This window comes from Sus scrofa, chromosome 4, assembly GCF_054392235.1.
Source record: "Sus scrofa isolate SSC_HxYL_T2T_F1_AM1 chromosome 4, Sscrofa_HxYL_maternal_Yorkshire_Landrace_v2.0, whole genome shotgun sequence".
Classification (NCBI taxonomy): Eukaryota; Metazoa; Chordata; class Mammalia; order Artiodactyla; family Suidae; genus Sus; species Sus scrofa.
Window position 1 is genome coordinate 135,443,884 of NC_139386.1, and position 18,634 is coordinate 135,462,517.

General features: G+C 43.6%; 1 protein-coding gene across 27 annotated transcripts in view; it reads left to right on the forward strand.

Moving 5' to 3' along the window:
• The window catches only part of COL24A1 (collagen type XXIV alpha 1 chain), a 330,869-nt gene that overhangs the window by 16,883 nt on the left and 295,352 nt on the right, over positions 1-18,634 (forward strand). For all 27 annotated transcript variants that reach the window (XR_014844919.1, XR_014844921.1, XM_085024166.1 and 24 more), the window contains 2 exons: positions 9,730-11,054; positions 17,996-18,049. Coding sequence is in view for 17 of the 27 variants with exons in the window: in XM_085024166.1 (XP_084880292.1) it covers positions 9,730-11,054; positions 17,996-18,049 (1,379 nt within the window). In the remaining 10 variants the exon portion in view is untranslated. The remainder of the gene's footprint in view (positions 1-9,729; positions 11,055-17,995; positions 18,050-18,634) is intronic.

The window sequence follows — 18,634 nt, forward strand, 5'->3', positions numbered from 1 at the left end:
GGTTTCTCATTCACAACTCTGGTGATTTTACTTTGAACAATCATTTTGTTTTAATCATTCCTACAAACTAGAATGAACATAGCTTTAGGGACTTAACTGACCCAGATATATGAGAATTTCACACAGTGAAAATTCATTAAAATTAGGTGCTATTTTATGTTATTTAATAATGAGCTAATACTGTAACTTATATGCTGTTAAATGAGATTATGCTTTACTTATCTAAAAATTGATAAATTTGTGTAAATCTTTTAAGCTGCGAAGTTTTAAGAAATGCGAAAATCCCTACACTCTGAAAGGTAAACCTAACACTACCCTTCTTGCTCCAGTCTGTGATAGGATATTGCAGGATGGCGACGGGTTCCTGCAGAACCAGTGTAGCCCTGGTGTCCCGTGTCTGTTTCTTTGGGCATGTCTTCCACTCCACCGCAGAGTCCGCTATTCCGCCCCTGGCGTCAGTGTCTGCGCGGGTGCGCGTCCCAGGGTCACGTCCACTGGGACAGGTGCCTCCCCCCCTTCCCCCCCGCCCTGATCTACCCACTGCCCCTCCCCCCCATCTCCCCACTTCCCGTCTCTCGCCCTCCCTTCTCCCCCTCTTTTCCTCGAACAGGTGATAATATGATCAATGCTGCCCACCATACAGGGGTCAGGTGAAAGGCAAGTAGGTTTGGCGTGTCTGTGCCTACATCTCAGGGTCAGCCTTGCAGGCTTAGGAGACAGATTTTATGAGCACACTGAGAGAGGAACTCTTTGTCACTAGCATACAGCAAGACGACAAAAAAATTGCCCCAGAGGCTTGAAGAGGAGGTAACTTCCCCTTGGACTGAGTCTCGTAAGCTGAGTGAACGTGTCACAGGGGCATACACTTACCAAGGCTCTGAAAGAACGAGTTTTGCTTTAAACACAAATAAGTTTTGTTAAGGCAAGAGATGCAAGGAAAAGTTAAATATCAAGAGTAGAAAATGCCAGAGAGTGAGAAAAAGCGAGGAAATTGTGTAAACACGTGTCAGTTAGGAGGGCAGTCCCAAAGACCACACTTAATGGTCCCCAAACTGCAAGTCTGGGGGTCCACAAGACCCCCTCAGGGTCGCCGTGCCTTGGAAGGACTCAGAACTCATGGAGTCTGTGCTGCCGCAGTTCTGTGGTTGCGCCAGAAGGATTCAGAGCCAAGTCAGTCCGGGGAAGAGACTGCTGGGGACAGTCCAGGAAAGGCCCAGGTCCAGAGAGTCCGGTTTTCCTTTCCCAGTGGAATCACGGTTCGTGCCAACCTTCCCAGCGTGGTGTGTGATAAGATGCCCAGAACACTGCCAGGTGGGGACGCCTACCTGAGCCTCAGGTCCCGAGTCTTCCTGGGGCTCCGTCACGTGTACGCGGCTCCCTCTCTGCACAGCTGACCTGACACCGCCCGAAGGCCTCCCCATAAATCACACCGTTAGACACCCTGTGGGGCTCCTGCCCCCAGGTTTGCAAAGATCTTTCTAGCAGGCTAGATGCTAGATGCTCCAGGGCTCAGAGTACCTTCCAGGACGGAGGACGAAGGCAGGCCTGCCCTTTGGACCTTGTTAAATTCCTTCCACACAGGAGGCGTGTGGGGTTTGGGTGCCCTCGCGGAAAAGGTGGAGAAGAAGGGTTTGGAGCAGTGGAATCAGCACGAGAGCCCGAGTCATACACAGGACGGATAAACAAGGCCCTGCTGTCTGGCACAGGGAACTGTACTCCCTACCCTGGGACGAACCGTAACGGGAAGGAACACGAAGACGACTACGTGGGTCCAGCAAAGTCCCTTGGCGCCACAGCAGGAATGAACAGCACACTGTAAATCAGCTGCATTTCAGTAAAATCTTCTTAAAAAATGAGGGTCCCGGTGATTCATGTGCATTAATCGGCAGTATTGCAAAAATGCCCTCACACCGCCCACAATTACAGGGATCTTCTCATGTGTGATCTTCTCAGCCTCGTAAACTGCATCACAGACACACACGAGTCCATGCAAAGTCAACGCAAGAATTATCTCAGAATGAAGTCGTCACCTCTCCAAGAGGGAGTGGGGGATGGCAGGCGATAGGAGCTGTTTTTAGACAGGACATGCCCAGGTCTGCCAGGGCACGGATGCTTCATTTTCATTTAGTGATTCCTCCTCCTCTCCCGTGTGAGCTTTCTTGCTGAGAGGGAGCCTTTTTCGCCTACGTTCTAAATCCTCCTGTTCTGATCTTTGGGTTTTGATCCCCCTTGATATTTAGCATAAACTAAGAAGAAGAACATTTATCAGAAAGGCATGGGATGTGAGACTAGAAATGTAGGCAGGAGCTTAGATGATTAAGGGCCTGAGGCTGAACTGAGATGGGGTTTTGTTCTGAAAGCTCCAAGAAGTGCTGAGGTGTCAGAGGAAGCAGCGTCCTAAGCCAAATGATCGCTTTGTTTTATGCTTTAGACGCTTTCTCTGGCAGCAGTGGGCTTGACGGCTGGGACAGGGGTGTCTTAGAAGAGGCAGAGAAGTCTCTCCGGAGGCTAACATTAAAATCTCTCTAAGAGCAGGAGTCTAACTAAGGCTTATGTGGGACTTGGTGACAGCAGCTGTGGAGAACGGGTGGGAAGTATCAGAGGTAACTACCAGGTTTCTGGGTAGACAACTGGATTGACGAATTCATCCAAGCAGCGCATGCTTTGACTTAATCATTGTTCTAGATACTGGACTGCTACTGTAAAAGCCAGATGAAGTTCTACCCTGATGGACTTAATTTTTCAACCAGGCAGTCGAGCAATAGGCAATTGTAAATATACCTGTTTTTCCCCTAAAAGTTCAGCGTTGTGAAGAAGGACTAAAGCCCAGAGAGGCGTCGGAGAGCTAGAGAGAGAGGGGCAGGAGGATGACTGCTTTGGAGCGTGGTCAGGGACGCGTCTCCGAGCAGGTCCCATGCGAGCCTGGGTCTGAGTGGACTAAGGGTGCAGAGCGTTCTGATCAGAGAGAAACCTAAGTGCAAACACTTGACTTAAACATGAGTTCCGTGATTTTAAGGAATGAGAAACGGTCGGTGTGGCTGGAGCAGACGTGGGATGCAGTGAAAGGAGAGGAGTCAGGCGAGAAGGGTGCTGATGACAGAGGCTTCGGGCGCCACGGAAAGGTGTGCGTGTGTTTTCAGTCTGAGGGGAAGCCACCGAAGGACGCCGTGATGTACCGTATACTGTAAAAATATTCCTCAGACGCTGGTGGCGTTGCGGGACCGTCACTGAAAAAGGCCCTGAAGTAAGAAAAATGAATGTGAAAGAAAATGTATTGAGTTAGCAGTGCTTGGGGGATAGCGAAGCTCTCGGGGATAAATTCAACAGGGAATTGGATGTGCAAACCCAGAAGAGAGGTTTGTGAGTCAGCATATGTGGTTCTTGAAACCATGGTTTGGATGAAGTCATTAGGCTCGATATTTACAGTAAAGAGAGCAGGGCATTGTCTTGGCAACACCATGCTGGATTCTCTACTGAAGAAGCACGTAGGTAAAGGAGACGCATCAGCTCTGCTGTGAGGCTCCCCAGGCCTCCCTAAAAGCGCTGCCCTCAAACTCGGCCTCTCAGTCTCTAGGTGGCTGCTCTTGGGAAGATCGTTTAAGTTCTCAGGGACTTGTTTTTATAACTGGCAGATGGTTAGGAAGAGTAGCTGTTTCATTATGTTGTTATGAGAACTATGTGGCTCAATACAGTAAACTCTTAGCACAGCGCCTGTGCATAGAATTTAATAAATGCTCTTCTTCAAGAAAAAGCAAGTCCTCTAATAAAGTGCCTGGTCGGCAACCCGGATCCTTTAAGTGGCCACTCATCTCTGAGGTGACACACGCTAGGTTGCTTCTGCGGCCATAGGGCCACTCGCAAAACAAGCAATTACCGTGGACAACTAAGTTCTCTCCTACTGTGTTCACTGGCACCAAATTTGGTGATTAAGGTAATGCTAGACAGTCTGTTCTCTTCTGGAAGCCTTTCTCTCGTCTCGCCTGCTCTCCTGGCCCTCTCATCTGTGCCGCTTGGCCTGGAGACTCTCTCCTGGCAGACCTCATGTGATGGCACTTGGCTTTGCTGCACTTGGCAGATATCGCATATTTGCTCAAAGTGAAGTCTGGTGGCGACCCTGGTCGGTCAAGCCTGTCGCTGCCATTTTTCCAACAGCATTTGCTCACTTCATGTCTGTGTGTCACCTTTTGGAGAGTCTCGGAGTATTTCAAACCTTGTCTTTATTATATTTATGGCGGTGATCTGTGATTAGTGTTCTTGGTACTGTTGCCAAAAAACGTACAACTTAAGGCTCAGATGATGGTTAGCATTTTTTAGCGATAAAGTAGTTTTTAATTAAAGTATGCACATTATTTTTTAGACATGATGTTCTTGCATAATCGCTGTAAGTACAGTGTACACATAATTTTTTATTCCCTGGGAAACTAAGCAATTTGGGTGACTCACTTTGTTCCAGCATTCGCTTGACTGCAGTGGTCGGGAGCAGAGCCTGCTGCCTCTCCGAGGCAGGCCCACATTCTCTCTTCAGTCAACATCCACTCAGGGCATCTGCTAAACACGCCCACAGCGAGATGTGAAAGGTTAGGACTAGAGTAACCATTAGATTTCACCTCAGGTACCAACTCCGGTACCGACCTCTCCGCTGAGGTTTCAGCCTGCCGTGGGGAGGCTTGCCCACGGAAACACCAGGCAACATGGCAGGCAGCCTTCGAAGGGGGTAGACTGGCTGCGCTCACCTCATTTCTACCATTTATCAACTGTGTGTCCTTGAGCAGCTTATTTACTCTGTCTGGACCTCAGCTTCATCATCTGTGAATGAATACAAATTTTAAGCATAAACTTGAAACCACGAGATGGTGTCTTTCCACTTTTGTTTTTGGATATCATACAAATGAAACAAGATGAATGAAATAATGAGTGAACCTGAAACCTCCCTTTTCAGCAAAGCTAGGGGACTGACAGAATCTTCAGACTCACGAAATGAGCAGACAAAGCAGGGGCCCTCAGGAGTGAGGTCACCAGGAGAGCTCGGAAGCACCAGCAAAAGCCAGCCTCCCAAAGGGGAGGAGCACAGCTGCAAGTCCTTAACCTTTTGCCTCTGCGCAAAACGAGGCTACAGGACCTGGGAGGGTGGCTGCTGCCCGGAAGGGAGTGCAAGGAGCGCAGACAAGGGCTAACTGGCCTGGTGGGGACAGCTCTCAGACAATGCATGAATCTACCTCCTAAGGTGAAGGACTCCTTCAGAGGTGTGGGCCGGCAGGAATGACTGCAGGGGAGGGAGAGAGGAGTTGTGAGCAGGGCTGGCTGGAAAAGTCCTCCTGGACTCGGCTTGGTTCAGAGCAAGAGGTGGGGCTACATCAAGGAGCTGCTGGTGATGCTGCAACAGAACTTTTGGATTTAGAGATCTGGCAGGCATGGCCCTCTATCTTCTCCCTTCAGTAGCCCAATGACAACTGCTGGGCTACGAAACTGTAAGCAGCTAAAAGCAGTTGGCACAAAATAAGCAGAAAAACACCACAAGGTAAAATGTATGGGGAAACAGCAACGGTGAGAACGCACACGTTAAAAAGCACTCTGCGAAGGAAGATCAAGGTGGAAGTAGGAGAACTCGGGAAAAGCAAGAGATGGGAAGGCATTGAAAGGGTGTGAACTGTGAGCCTGTAGAACTCGGAAAAGAAGGAACGGGAAAGAGCCCATTCACAAAAAGCAAAAGGAAGTCGGAACACAAAAAACGTTAGAGGAAACAGTGAAGGTATGAGAAAATCAAACAAATGGAACGGAAGGCAAAGACCATCTGCAGAAAAATGATAGGACAACAGCGGAGAGTCCGCATACTCACAACAGGAATTTCTGAAGGAGAAAATTGAGACTATAAATAGAACAAATATCCAAGGTTATAATTCATGAAAACTTAGAAGTGAAAAAACAATACCAAAACTTGAATCTGCACGACAAACGGGCATACTGTGTGCCTGGAAACATTCGTCCAGAATGGTCAGTGTGAAGCCATATCCTAACATCACCACTGTACTCTGGGAGAAAGAACACATCTTTTGGGTATGCTGGAAAAAATCAAGTCACTTGGAAAAAAAATTAGCTGACTTCAGGTCTTTCTGTCCTAACACTCAGCACCTAAGGACATAATTACAAGATATTCAAGGAAACATAATTACCAGATACCCAAGGAAAGAAAAAAATATCAACAAAGAATGTTATATTCAGTGAAACTTAAGGGACAAGCTACCAACAATTTACAAAAGCCAAACAGGAAATACTCTCATGAACCCTTCTTGAGGAAGCTAATAGAGCATAAACTTCAGCAAAAAGTAAATTAGAAAATGACTGCAAAAGGCTGGCTCTATTTAACAGAAGAAAATGTGGGAAGGAAAGAGTATGTAAATACCATAGGAACCAACAATGTGGGAATGCTACAACCACCAGAGAAGTGGGAGGAAAAGGGGAAAAAAACCCAGCAGTAGATTGATTGTTGACTGGTTCATCAGAAGCTGGGAATTAAATATAATCCAAAGCTTGTAAATCAGATATAAGATGCGGTAAGAATATTTAATAATACTGTAAATACATTATAGTCTGGTAATGACAGTACAATGAGGGAAAACCACAGACAGGTATTAAACCATAAATATCGATGCAGCGAGTCGACATAAGTTATTCAAGAAATCCAGTCAGGGAGTTCCCACTGTTGCTCAGTGGAAACGAATCTGACTAGGAGCCATGACGATGCGGGGTCATTCCCTGGCCCCGCCCAGTGGGTTAAGGATCCGGCGTGGCCGTGAGCTGTGGTGAAGGTCGTAGATGAGGCTCGGATCCTAAGTTGCTGTGGCTGTGGTGTAGGCCGGCAGCTGTAGCTCCTGTTAGACCTTTATCCTGGGAACATCCATACACCATGGGTGTGGCTCTAAAAAAGCAAAAGAAAAAAAAAAAAAGAAATCCAGTGAGGTATTACAAGAATAAAATACAACCATCAAGTAGATTCTATTTTAAATATGCAAGGATGGTTCAATCAAGACTTTTTTTTGTCTCTTTGCCATTTCTTGGGCCGCTCCTGTGGCATATGGAGGTTCCCAGGCTAGGGGTCTAATCAGAGTTGTAGCCGCAGCCACAGCAATGCTGGATCCTTAAGCCACTGAGCAAGGCCAGGGATCAAACCCGCAACCTCATGGTTCCTAGTCAGATTCGTTAACCACTGTGCCACGACGGGAACTCCAATCAGGAAGTTTTTTGAGTAGCGAATGCTTAAAAACACTTAGCTTTTAAAAAATCCTAGCTATTTGTCATAAAATACATCAAATAAAAAGAACTGAAGGAAACATATGTACACATATGCTTTAGAACTGAAGGAAGCACACATGCATATGTATAAACATTGGAAACATATATATACTAAGGTTTTAAAATAATACTTTCCAATAATATTTCATTCTAATAGAATCAGAAATTTGAGGCAGGTGTGAAGCACAAAGATTGGTTTTCTTTGGGCAAAAGTAGCAGCCCTGGACATCATATCACATACTTCTGACTCTTCCTTTGTGCAAGGGTAGCTGATCTGGCATAAGAGAATGATAACTCTCACATGCTTTATGTATATGTACTATATATGTAATGTATTCACACTGCTAGTGTGACTTTTCGTATTGGCCGTGTGATGGTTTATCCCTCGGGTTGAGAAAATCCTTAGCAGTGATTAGTACTGGACAAGTCACAGACTAAGCATGGTATGCTTCAGGAGTGTAAATTTTCCCTGAAGATTGGAAATGGGAATAGTTAATGGATTCAGTTGGTAATTCATGTCTAATATTAAAAGAAACAGCCATGTTATGGAGTAAAACTATTTTTCAGTAAGTTATAATTATAAAATATGGGAAGTCAACGATTTTTTTGATATTTTAATAGGGCTTCTCCAAAATATTTTTGTGAATCCCTGGTACTGCATATATAATTTATAACTGCTGTGAAGAATATTTTGATGGAAAAGTTAAAGAGACACTGTCATGAAATATCTTAGATAAAAACATTTGTAATTTGATAAAAGTTTTAAATGGTATAACTACATTATAAATGATGGTTGTTCTAACCATGAAATAAAACCTTTGAATGTTTTGTAAAACTCTCTAATGAGAAAACATTTTAACTGTATTGCCAGATTACCCAAGAGTGGTATTCAGTAATTCTTCAATGCTGTATATAGCTGTTGGACTTGGGTCTGACATTTGCTGCTGTGTTTGCTAGTTGTAATAAACATGAGTCATAAAATATCTACCAATTTCCTGAGAAAAGAAAAACTTAGATGATGTGTCATCTTTGTGGCTAATCTTTAAAACCTTAATTTTTCCTCACTTATCACAGTTTCGAATGAATAATTCTTTAAAAGTTCTTGCTGGAAATGATTTTATAGGTACAGAGATAACAAATGGGAGACATACAATCCAAAGAATAATAATGATCATATGGCTAAGCTGTTCTGTATCTTACAGAAAAGGTTTATCATTCTGTACAAATGGTATTAATTTATAGGGCTCTAGAGGTAAATGTCTTGTTTTGCTTTTTGTCTTTTTATCCTTTTTTAGGGCTGCACCCACGGCATATGGAGGTTCCCAGGCTAGGGGTTGAATTGGAGCTGCAGCTGCCAGCCTACAGCACAGCCACAACAACACCAGATCCGAGCCACGTCTGTGGTCTACACCACAGCTCACAGCAACACCGGATCCTTAACTCACAGAGCAAGGCCAGGGATCGAACCCGCAACCTCATGGTTCCTAATTGGATTTGTTTCTGCTGCGCCACAACAGGAACTCCTCTAGAGGCAAATGTCATATCAGATCAAATTCTGGAGGGGAAATTCATTCATTAAGAAATTACAGAACTATTTGAAGGCAGGCGTAATAGATATCCAATAGAAATCAGACATAGACTCTGTCTTCCAAGAGTTTATAATGATAAAAATTCATATTATATAAAACCTATATTTTATAATAAATATTGAGAGAGTCTACAAATTGTTTGGATTAAAAATTACTGGGGTGAGCAGAGAAAAAATGGAAGAGAAAGTCGGGAGGGAGAGAGAAAAGTGTGGCGATCAGCGATGGGGTGCATTTCAGTTTTCTCATCCAGGAGTTTTCAGGGTGCTCGTTCTTTATGTGTGGTACCCACTTAGGGGCTCGGGCGTAGGAAGGGCTCTCGTGTGACCTGCAAATTCTCAGAACGCTGAAAGGAAAAACAGCCTGAAAAATTATAGTTTAAAGGACTGTGTGAAACTTGATTTGTAACGTGATGTCCAAATTGAAAGTTTTGTTTTTGTAAGCATGTCCCCAAGTTTCTCTTTAACGTAGAAGCCATAAAACGTTAAGCTCTAAGTTAATGAAGTTAGTGGCCATCTAGGAATCTTTGAACACGTACATTCTTTGGCATAACAGATAAGTTTGGTAATTGGGAAAAATGGGAGAACATTTATTGAATTTGGGGTTCAGGGGTCTTGGGGTGTGTATATGTGTACAGGCATATGTGCGTGTGCTTTGAATTCTCGAGGGTGGCATCTCACCCTCCCTTGCCGTACCTCTCTTGACCTAGAAATGAGTTCCCGGTAGAGCAGGTTTATTTTAGGGATTGCTGCTGCTGTAACTACAGGAAGATTTTCTCACACGCAGACGTTTATGTGAACACGTGAATGCCTAAGAGTAAGATTCTCTCTCTTTCTCCCTTTTGCATTTCCAGGCATAGATATTCTTCATCAACTAGGCCTTGGAGGCAAAGATGTAGGACACTCGTCACCAGTGACCGCTGTGCCATCACCGTCCACGCCATCTCCTCAGGGGGTCCATGTAACAAATGACTCTTACGTTGAGTCACCGCTCAGGAAAGTTTTACCGGTCAGCCTAGCGCAGCCATTTACAATAATAATTGGGTTACAGTCCCGTAAAGTCAACAGTGCATTTCTCTTCAGCATTCGAAGCAAAAACAGGCTGCAGCTGGGAGTACAGCTGTTACCTAAGAGGTTAGTGGTGCACCTCGGAGGAACGCAGGCTGTGAACTTCAGCCACAGCGTTCACGACGGGCGGCGGCACGTGCTGGCCATTGCCGTCAGCCGTCGGGCCGTCTCTATGTTTGCTGAGTGCGGAGGGAAGTCCTTTCGCAGAGAGACTCTTGCGGACGCTCAGACCTTCGATTCCAACAGTGTGTTTACCTTAGGAAGTCTGAGCAGTGACTCCGCCCGTTTTGAAGGAGTGCTATGTCAGCTGGATATTATTCCTTCCGTAGAAGCACCTGCAAACTACTGCAGATATGTGAGACGGCAGTGTCGCCCCGCCACAAGCCTTCTTCACAGCACCATTGTACCAGCTGAGATACCAGAAAACTCCCCGCTGCCCAAAAGATCTGCTGCCAAGCCCCTGTCAGAGGACCCATTTCCTGCAGGCAAGGGTGGTCCTGATGTCACCTCCAGTGACTCTGCAGCGGTGCGTAAACAGCGAAAACACCAGCCATCAGGGTCTCAGCTCACTTCTCATTCGGGGAATGTCTCTGCTGTGGGTCTTATGAATCATGGGATTCAGACCAAAGAAATGATTCCTGAGCAACTTGCTCAGACGAATGCAAGCCTGCCAGTGACCCATCGCAGCCTCAGTGAGGCGAGAGCAAAGAGCACGGAGAGACTGAGTTCTCTTCCCAATGCGTCGGACGACACCGCACAGCGCAGCGATCCCGCACCTGCTCTGTCACCATTGAAGAAGGTGTCACCTACTCGTCCACACAGGAAACAAGACACACCTCTCAGGAAGGCGATTGCAGCAAATCTACATACTAATGAGCTCACGGAACTGCAACGGATTTTAAACACAACCTTTTACCGCAGGTCTGAGGAGCCGTCTGCGGGCAGTCCCCCTGATCTAAGGAAGGAAGGTGGATTGGACCCTGATGCCGCTGACCCCATGGACAGCAGCCACGAAACCAGGCAGAACGATGACTGTTCTGACGATGAGCATCTGAACGCAGTGCTTGAAATGGAGAATCTAAGAGGGCCAAAAGGGGACCCTGGACCTCCCGTAAGTTGTCGTTTTTAAAAGATGTCTTAGTGCCCTATTTCCCCATACATGTCAAAAAGAATTCTCTGGGCTCAGTAATACCGAACAGATCAATCTGTCTTAGGGTTGCATCTTGGCTATAGTAAGTGAGTCGATGGTTGCTGTGACACACGCAACCAGAATGCAACCCTGGCTCAAGTATTGTACCTTTTTTTTTTGGTTGTTTTTATTGGCAGGCTAAAAAGGTTACTTAATTCTGGTAAAGTGGTCAGTAAGTTATGTGTTTTTCTTGTTCAGTTGAAATTCAACCAGGAATTCAACTGCTAAATATAGATCAGCATTCTTTATAAAAGACCATAGGCTTAATGCATAGTCATGTTAAGAGAAGGTTATAAAAGTTACAGTAGACTAAAAAAATTACTTTAAAACCATTATTAAATATACTTTCAGAAAAATAATATCAAATGGATTTAAATAGAGAATAAGGTTTTAGAGAGAGATAATTTTATAGTAACTCATTGGGGAAAAGTAAACCCTTATAATCATTCTAAATGAAGTATTTGAATTTCCATAAATAACATTTCATTATATCTTGCATGTAGTAGCCAACTTGTATTTATAGATTAATAAAAGTTCCATTTACTTCATACAAAAATAGCCAGTCAGCCCATCAGTCTATTCAGTAGAAAAAAAAAAAAAGTCAAGCCCCTTAATAATATGCATAAACAGGAGTTCCCACTGTTGCTTAGTAAGGAACCTCCTAGTATCCATGAGGACACAAGTTTAATCCCTGGTTTGGGTCAGTGGGTTAAGGATCTGGTGTTGCCCTGAGAGGTTGTGTAGGTCGCAGACACAGCTCAGATCTGGTGTTGCTGTGGCTGTGGTGTAGGCTGGCAGCTGTAGCTCTGTTTCAACCCCCAGCCTGGGAACTTCCACATGCCATATGTGCAGCCCTAAAAAGACAAAAAAAAAAAAAAAAAAAAAAAAAAAAAAGAAAAGCATAAACAGAACAACGAAATAATAGACTGATTATTTTCAGCTCTGAAATTCTTTTGTTGTGTAGGTGCAAATATGAAGATTTGAAAAAGTGTTTAAATTATTTAAAACTCATTTAAAGCTATTAATGATAACATTAGAAAATTATGTTTTCAAAAGCTTTTCATATTTTTGGATACCTTAAGCAATCAACTTATATGTCTTTAGAAACTGGTTTTTCCCATTACAAGCTGATGCTGAGCAAGCAACTCTTATTAGCGTGAATGTTTAAAGGTTTGAATACAACCTGAGGAATATATTCCTGAGAAGTAAACTTCTCTGTTACGATAATTAATAATCAGCATATTACTAGCAAACTGAGCTGCTGGGCAGACAGAGTAAACAAATAGTTATGGAAGCCATTTACTTTCTTCAGACAAAGTCAGAGCGGAGTACGAGTTTCTTCTCTGAATCCAAGAAGGGTCATTTCAGCACTGGTAGGTGAAGTGTATCATTCAACAGATATTTCCTTCGTCTCTGCTATGTGCAAAGCAGAAATACAGAGTCTGTATGTCACGGTTGTCAGCTGACTTTGCGATAACGGAGATGCAGCAAGTACACTTATAACTACGGCTCAGGGCAAAGTAAGAGAAATGCCACTGAGACATACAAACTAAATGAATGGAATATGCCTTTTCAAGGGTCAATATTTTTTGAGGGGATCCTTTGAAAGATCACTTACGGCTGAGCTGTTAAGGACAGGTTATTGTGGACAAAGGTAGACATAGGCCTCAAAGAACAGACATGACTTTGATGGGTGAAAGTCTTGATGGCATAGTCTTTATGGAGGAAAAACGGCAGAAGAGCTATACTCATTGAGACTTGACCTGTGGCAGACACTCCACTATGCCTTTTACATCCATTATCTTAAGAGAACTTTGTAAGTTTGGTATTAGCCTCAGTTTTCAGGCAAAGAAACTCAAGCCCAGACCTATGACCGCATTGCTAATAAATTATAGAGCCAGGATTCTGACCCAGGTTTTCTGCCTCTTAAGCGCAAACCCTTTCACAGTAGGCTGAATAATTTTAGGCAAACAGAAGACCCACACTAGATGTGGGACGACCGTGGAGGCCTTAACTGTCAAACTGATAGTTCTGACTTTATGCTGTTCTCCGCGGGGAATGGTGGGTTTCCAAGCAGACATGAGTAGCGGAGTCAGCCTGGTGGCAGTGTCCAGGGCAGACAGGAAGTTCCCGCTTCTGCCCTCCGGTTCCAAGCCCAGGACATTGGGCTGACAGCAGTGGAGAGCCAAAGGAAAAGGAGGATTCAAGAGAGATTGTGGAGGATGGTTTGGCAGAACTAAGACGTTAACTGGACCTAGGGAGCCAGCGACAAGAAGGGAATCAAAGATGACTCTTAAGTTTTACGCCTGCGGATTGAGAGAATGGTACGACTCTTACCAAAACCAGTCACTAAGAGAGGAAGTCCGTTTGAGGAGAGGAAGGTAGTAAAATATTTGAGGTGCTCTTGGCAGTTCAGGCAGCTGTTGGAAACGGTGAAGAAGCCCGAGTGAAGGAGAGGAGGCCCGAGTGGGGCTTCTCCCGTCGGTGTGACATTTGCCGCTGGAGGGCCGGTTTCTAGGGAAAGGAGTTCAGTGCAGGGGACGAGCCAGAGCCTGCGGAGCGTGTGCTGTGAGGTTGTAGAAGGAGGCCGAGAGTAGGCGGCAGGCCAGTCGCAGGGCGAGGAGGAGGCAGTGCGCGGTCACAAGAGCGCCCGAGTTGCGGGGATGCGCCGCGCTGCGGGGACCTGGGCGGCTGCGGGCCGAGGCGGCGGAGCAGGCCCGCGGCATCCGCGGACGGCCGGGAAGGTGCCTCCTGCGCGGGGCGCGTCCAGCCTCAGCACCGCGGCGCAGTCTGGAGGTGGCCGTTAGCGAGTGGACAGCACAGCGAATGCCAGGAACTGACAGCTTTGTGAAGACGCTTCTGCAGCTTCTGGAAGCGGATGTGACCGTGTGAGGCCTGAGGCCAGCCTGACGTTTCCTCCTTGCGGGTGACTGCTTTTCCTCTGGATGCTCACGCAGTTCTTTTATCTTTGAAGCTCATCTCATTACTGTATCAGGTTGTTCTGGGGTTCTTTTAACCTGAGGACTATTTTTACTTTATTATAGAAAAGTCTCTGTATTCTTCTTTTCCATTTTCTCCACTTTTCTGCAGGCACACCAGCATGCACATGTTAAATGTCCTTTGGGAGGAGAGTATTTTCTTATCTTCTCTACACTCATGTCTGTGTGATTGCTTTTGTCCCTTTCATTTTGTGTGAATTCAGTTAAACCACATCCATATCCCAACTGATTTTTCAATTCCATTCAGTCTTTATTGCTTTTGACTGGCTTTCATCTGTAATTGTTCCATTTTTGCTCTTTCAACGTTCCTTAAGCTCTTCTGGCTCACATTTTATTACCTCGGCTGTTATTTTTATCTCATAACTTTTATTTTAGCTTTTTTTTTTAAAGACTATTTTGAATCTAAACTAGATGAACTTCTTCTTCGTTATGTGCAGTAATTCCCTCCTGATAAACGATTTTCATCTACCTTTAATTTATGCTTCTGTCCTCAAACTTTCCCCACTTCTTAATGTTTCCTCCTGGTTACTACTCCTTTTAAAATACAGACAACTCCATCCCGGCCACTGTTCGTTTTAGAACAGAACAGGAGAGCAGAGGGGGAGTAAGGTGGGTTGGTACACAGCAGCAAAAGTAAGGTGCCACCTTCACCACCATCTTCCCAGGTTTGTTTTGACGTCTACCTGGAAACACAGCTCGTCCCACGTTCATGCGCAGTTTGTCGTGAAGCCTTTGCTCGCTCTGAGCAGTGATGTGATCCGGCTCTTCCTTCTCCCCTCCCGCCAGGAGAAATGCAACGGAGCATAAAAATGATGGCTCTTCCTCTCCAGCTCTCCCTTCCTCACTCTTGGTTGTTTGACCTGGGTCTTTACAGGGTGGTAAATTATATCCCCGTGGCCTTCTCATTCCCCTTTACTGTTGTCATTGGAGGATCACTGAACGAAGATTCTGGACTGTGAACCTTTCAGACATCTGCAGCCTGTCCAGGGTTTGAGGTCTGAGGAGGTTCTTTGTTTTTTGTTTTTGGTCATCTCTCAGCATCTTTCCTTAAAGTTTTTCAGTATTTGGAAGATAATTTTCATATTTTGTGGTTTGTGGTTGTGGGCTTTTCCTCGTTTCATCAGCGATGTTTTCTTCTTTTGGTGTTTTATGTTGTTTTCAGTGGATTTTGAGGGGAGGAGAGTAGTTTTAAAAATGTTCCCATTCTGCCATTTTTTAACAAATTCTCTAGTGATCCTTTTAAAAACATACATTATGTCATCCATTTGTTTAGACTCCTTGGTGGCAGGAGAATAAAGCATCTGGAGGAAACTCAGGACCCTTGCCACCTCGGGCATCTGGCTCCACTCTTGCCCCCTGCAGCCTCTTCCGGTCCCACTTCTCCTTGGTCCCACTCTTGGTTTCATTTCAGCTCCTAATAAGACCACATTTTTTGTGCTGTTTTTACTTGTCCCTCATTCATTTTATTCCTATTTTCTGGAATTGTATTTTTCAACTCCTCTTCATTTTGGGGTCTAATGTAGCACTTCCTCAGAGAAGCCTACACCACAATCTAAATGACATACACTAAGCTGATCTTTCTCAGCTGCCTGTTCTTTTCCTTTATGTCACTAAATAAAAGGCATATCGTGGGTGTCTATGTTATTGACTGTCCTTTTATCTCATTGTCAGCTCTGGAGGATTTGATCATTCCTAATGTTTATTGAGTGAGTGAATGAGTGATGAGTGAATGGATTATAAAGGGAATTTTAGATGCAGGATTTCCAAGATTAATTGACCAGTCATTACTGGCTCTTAGAAGTATGGGTCTACTGAATACATTTGCCTCAGCGTCCACATACACACGTCCAGTAGTAATACTGCTACAACTAACATTAACTGAGTGCTTATTGTGCCCCATGCATATACCTTTAAAAAACTGCTCTATAACTTACCGGTTAACTACTTTATATCAGACATAGATAAGGTATGTCATATATAATATTTTTAATGCTCACAATAACCCTAAAAAGTACATTTTTATTGTCAGTATTTTAAAGACGAGAAAACCAAGGCTTAGAAAGAGAAAGTGACTTGACCAAGGTCATTCAGCTAGTAAATGATTGAAGCGTGATTTAAATTCAGATTGGGAGACTGCCATACCATTGCCCTTTTACTAGAATTATACTTTCCCTTAATAGCCAATAAATTCAAGGTTAAAGTGCATTTTCTAGTACTGTATTTATAGGAGATAATTATCCTCCTCAAAAAAGACATGCCATATAAAATTACTTTGCTTTCTGGTTTCTAGAAAACTCATATTAATTGTTCTCAAGAATATGGAAATGAAAAATTGTACAGACAAGTTAATTTTTTTTATTATTGCTTATTAAACAATTCAAATATTTCAGTGACAACATAAAAATTCTCTTTTCCCCCATAGTATCTAATATGAACTGCTTTTCCAATGTGCATGTATTAGTATTTTGTCACAAAGCAACATGCTAGGGCAATAACTCAAACTAGATATTTTGTTTTAATTGTGCATTTAATTTTTCACTTTTAGTTCTTATTTTAGGAGACTTCAAATCACCAGCTGTTAAATTCTGATCATAACAACAGAACCATACCAATAGAAAAAAATTTAATTTTTTTTGAAAATAAGTGAAAGTCAATTTTTGATGGAAATTAGTGATATAATAATTGCCAAAATATTTGAATGACTCAGGAGGGAGCATGCCCTCAGTTTGGGGTGAATAGAAACAAAACTTTTCTCTTAATATTAGGGAATACATGAATTTTTTTTTTAAGTTGGGGGTAGGAGAAGGAAAGCATAAAAGTAAAAGGAAAATGGGCAGTTTGAAATTATATAAAGAACATTACAAAACTGCAAAATTACTGTGGCATCAATAAAGGAGAAAGTTTCAAAGAGAAAAGTGCAAATAAAAATGAGAATCATTAGGTCATGGTACTTGTTAATGGTAGAGCTAGTGCCTTAAACTTGATATGTCTAATTTCAAGGCTTGTAATGCTCTTACTGTGATAACGAATGAATGTTTGTAAGATGGAACGTGCGCATGCTCTGTAGACATGAAGAACAATACCATGTCAGCAGAGAGTGTGCACTAACAGTGAGATGAAGGGACAGATCGATGAAGGAGTGAGTATACATTAAGCGTGTCCCAAATGACTATTTGTTCTTCCACAGTTGATTGTTAGTTAGTAAAAAGATGACAGAAGGCATATAAGGAAGCAACGTAGTAGTTTTTTCAATTGTATTTGACATATTTAATGAATGCCGTTTAAAGACTCAGAGTACTTTAATAACTGACCAGTATTTGCTTTCATATTTTGTTTTCTACAAACCATAGTGACCTCCTGGTACACTGCATTTTGGGTAAGGCAGACTTATTACTGAATATACAGTAATAAATAGTTTAACACATGACACAGATTCTTGGTATAAGTCTTTTAAAAGAGCATAAAATGGTCAGTGCTTTCATTTTTCAAGGCAAGTCAGTCTTCTTTTGAAATGTGTTTGAAAAAACCTGTAGTGCCGGTCTCCAAACCCTAAATTGAATTCCTCTCTCAGTAGTAAAGTAAATTTAGGTAAAAAACTACCCACACAACTACCAGTTATGGTCCCTATAAAACCAGATACAGTGGCTGTAACCATAAGTCACAGACTTCCTGCTGCCATATCTGGCAGATTAAAGAGGACGCGTGAGTTTCAACTCTCACCCCTGCTGATTAGGGTGAGGGGTTTCATGTTATTTTAAAGTCATCAGCAGCTGATAACGGGGGATGAAAAAGATCCCTGGAGTGAGAATCTTACTAAGACTTGCGAGAAAAGATGCCTTAACATGCTGGCATTTGTCTTCCCAGGGTCCCCCCGGCCCAGCAGGCATCCCAGGCCCATCGGGAAGGAGAGGTCCACGGGTGAGTAGACGTGCTGTGTCTCGCTTGCTCTCAGACTTGCTAGCTTCCCAGTATGTTTTTCCTGGTATTGTACAGCAGGACCCTCGCCTGCATCCTCAAACTTAGTCCTACCTTTGCCAATTCAAAAGAGGCTCGGGAGCACATCCCACTTGTTTATTTGCATATCAACACCCAGCCAAGGCATTCTCTGTGAGCATGCCCAGGAAAGATGATCAAATCAGATTAATGGCTGTTCTGGTGGTACTTGTAACATTATTCTGCATTATAAAGTGATGTCATCTGTAGTTGACAGTCCAAGGCGGGGGGGTCGTTTGCTTTGGGAAATGAGGAAGAGTGGGCCGCCTTCAGACAGTGCATTCTTGGATTACACAGTGGAAAAATTAGAGCTATAAACCAGAAAAATAATTGTCCTGAGGCAAAAAGCTGCCTTCAGGATGAGCAGTAGTTTCTCACAATACACACATCCAGCAAAAGATTTACTGCTGTGTTAGAACTAGTTTCTTTCAAAGCTCAAAAGTAAACATGGACTTTTACTAGCAAGAAATTCTTCAAAGAGCTAGAAAAAGAATTGTGATTGTGTGTTAA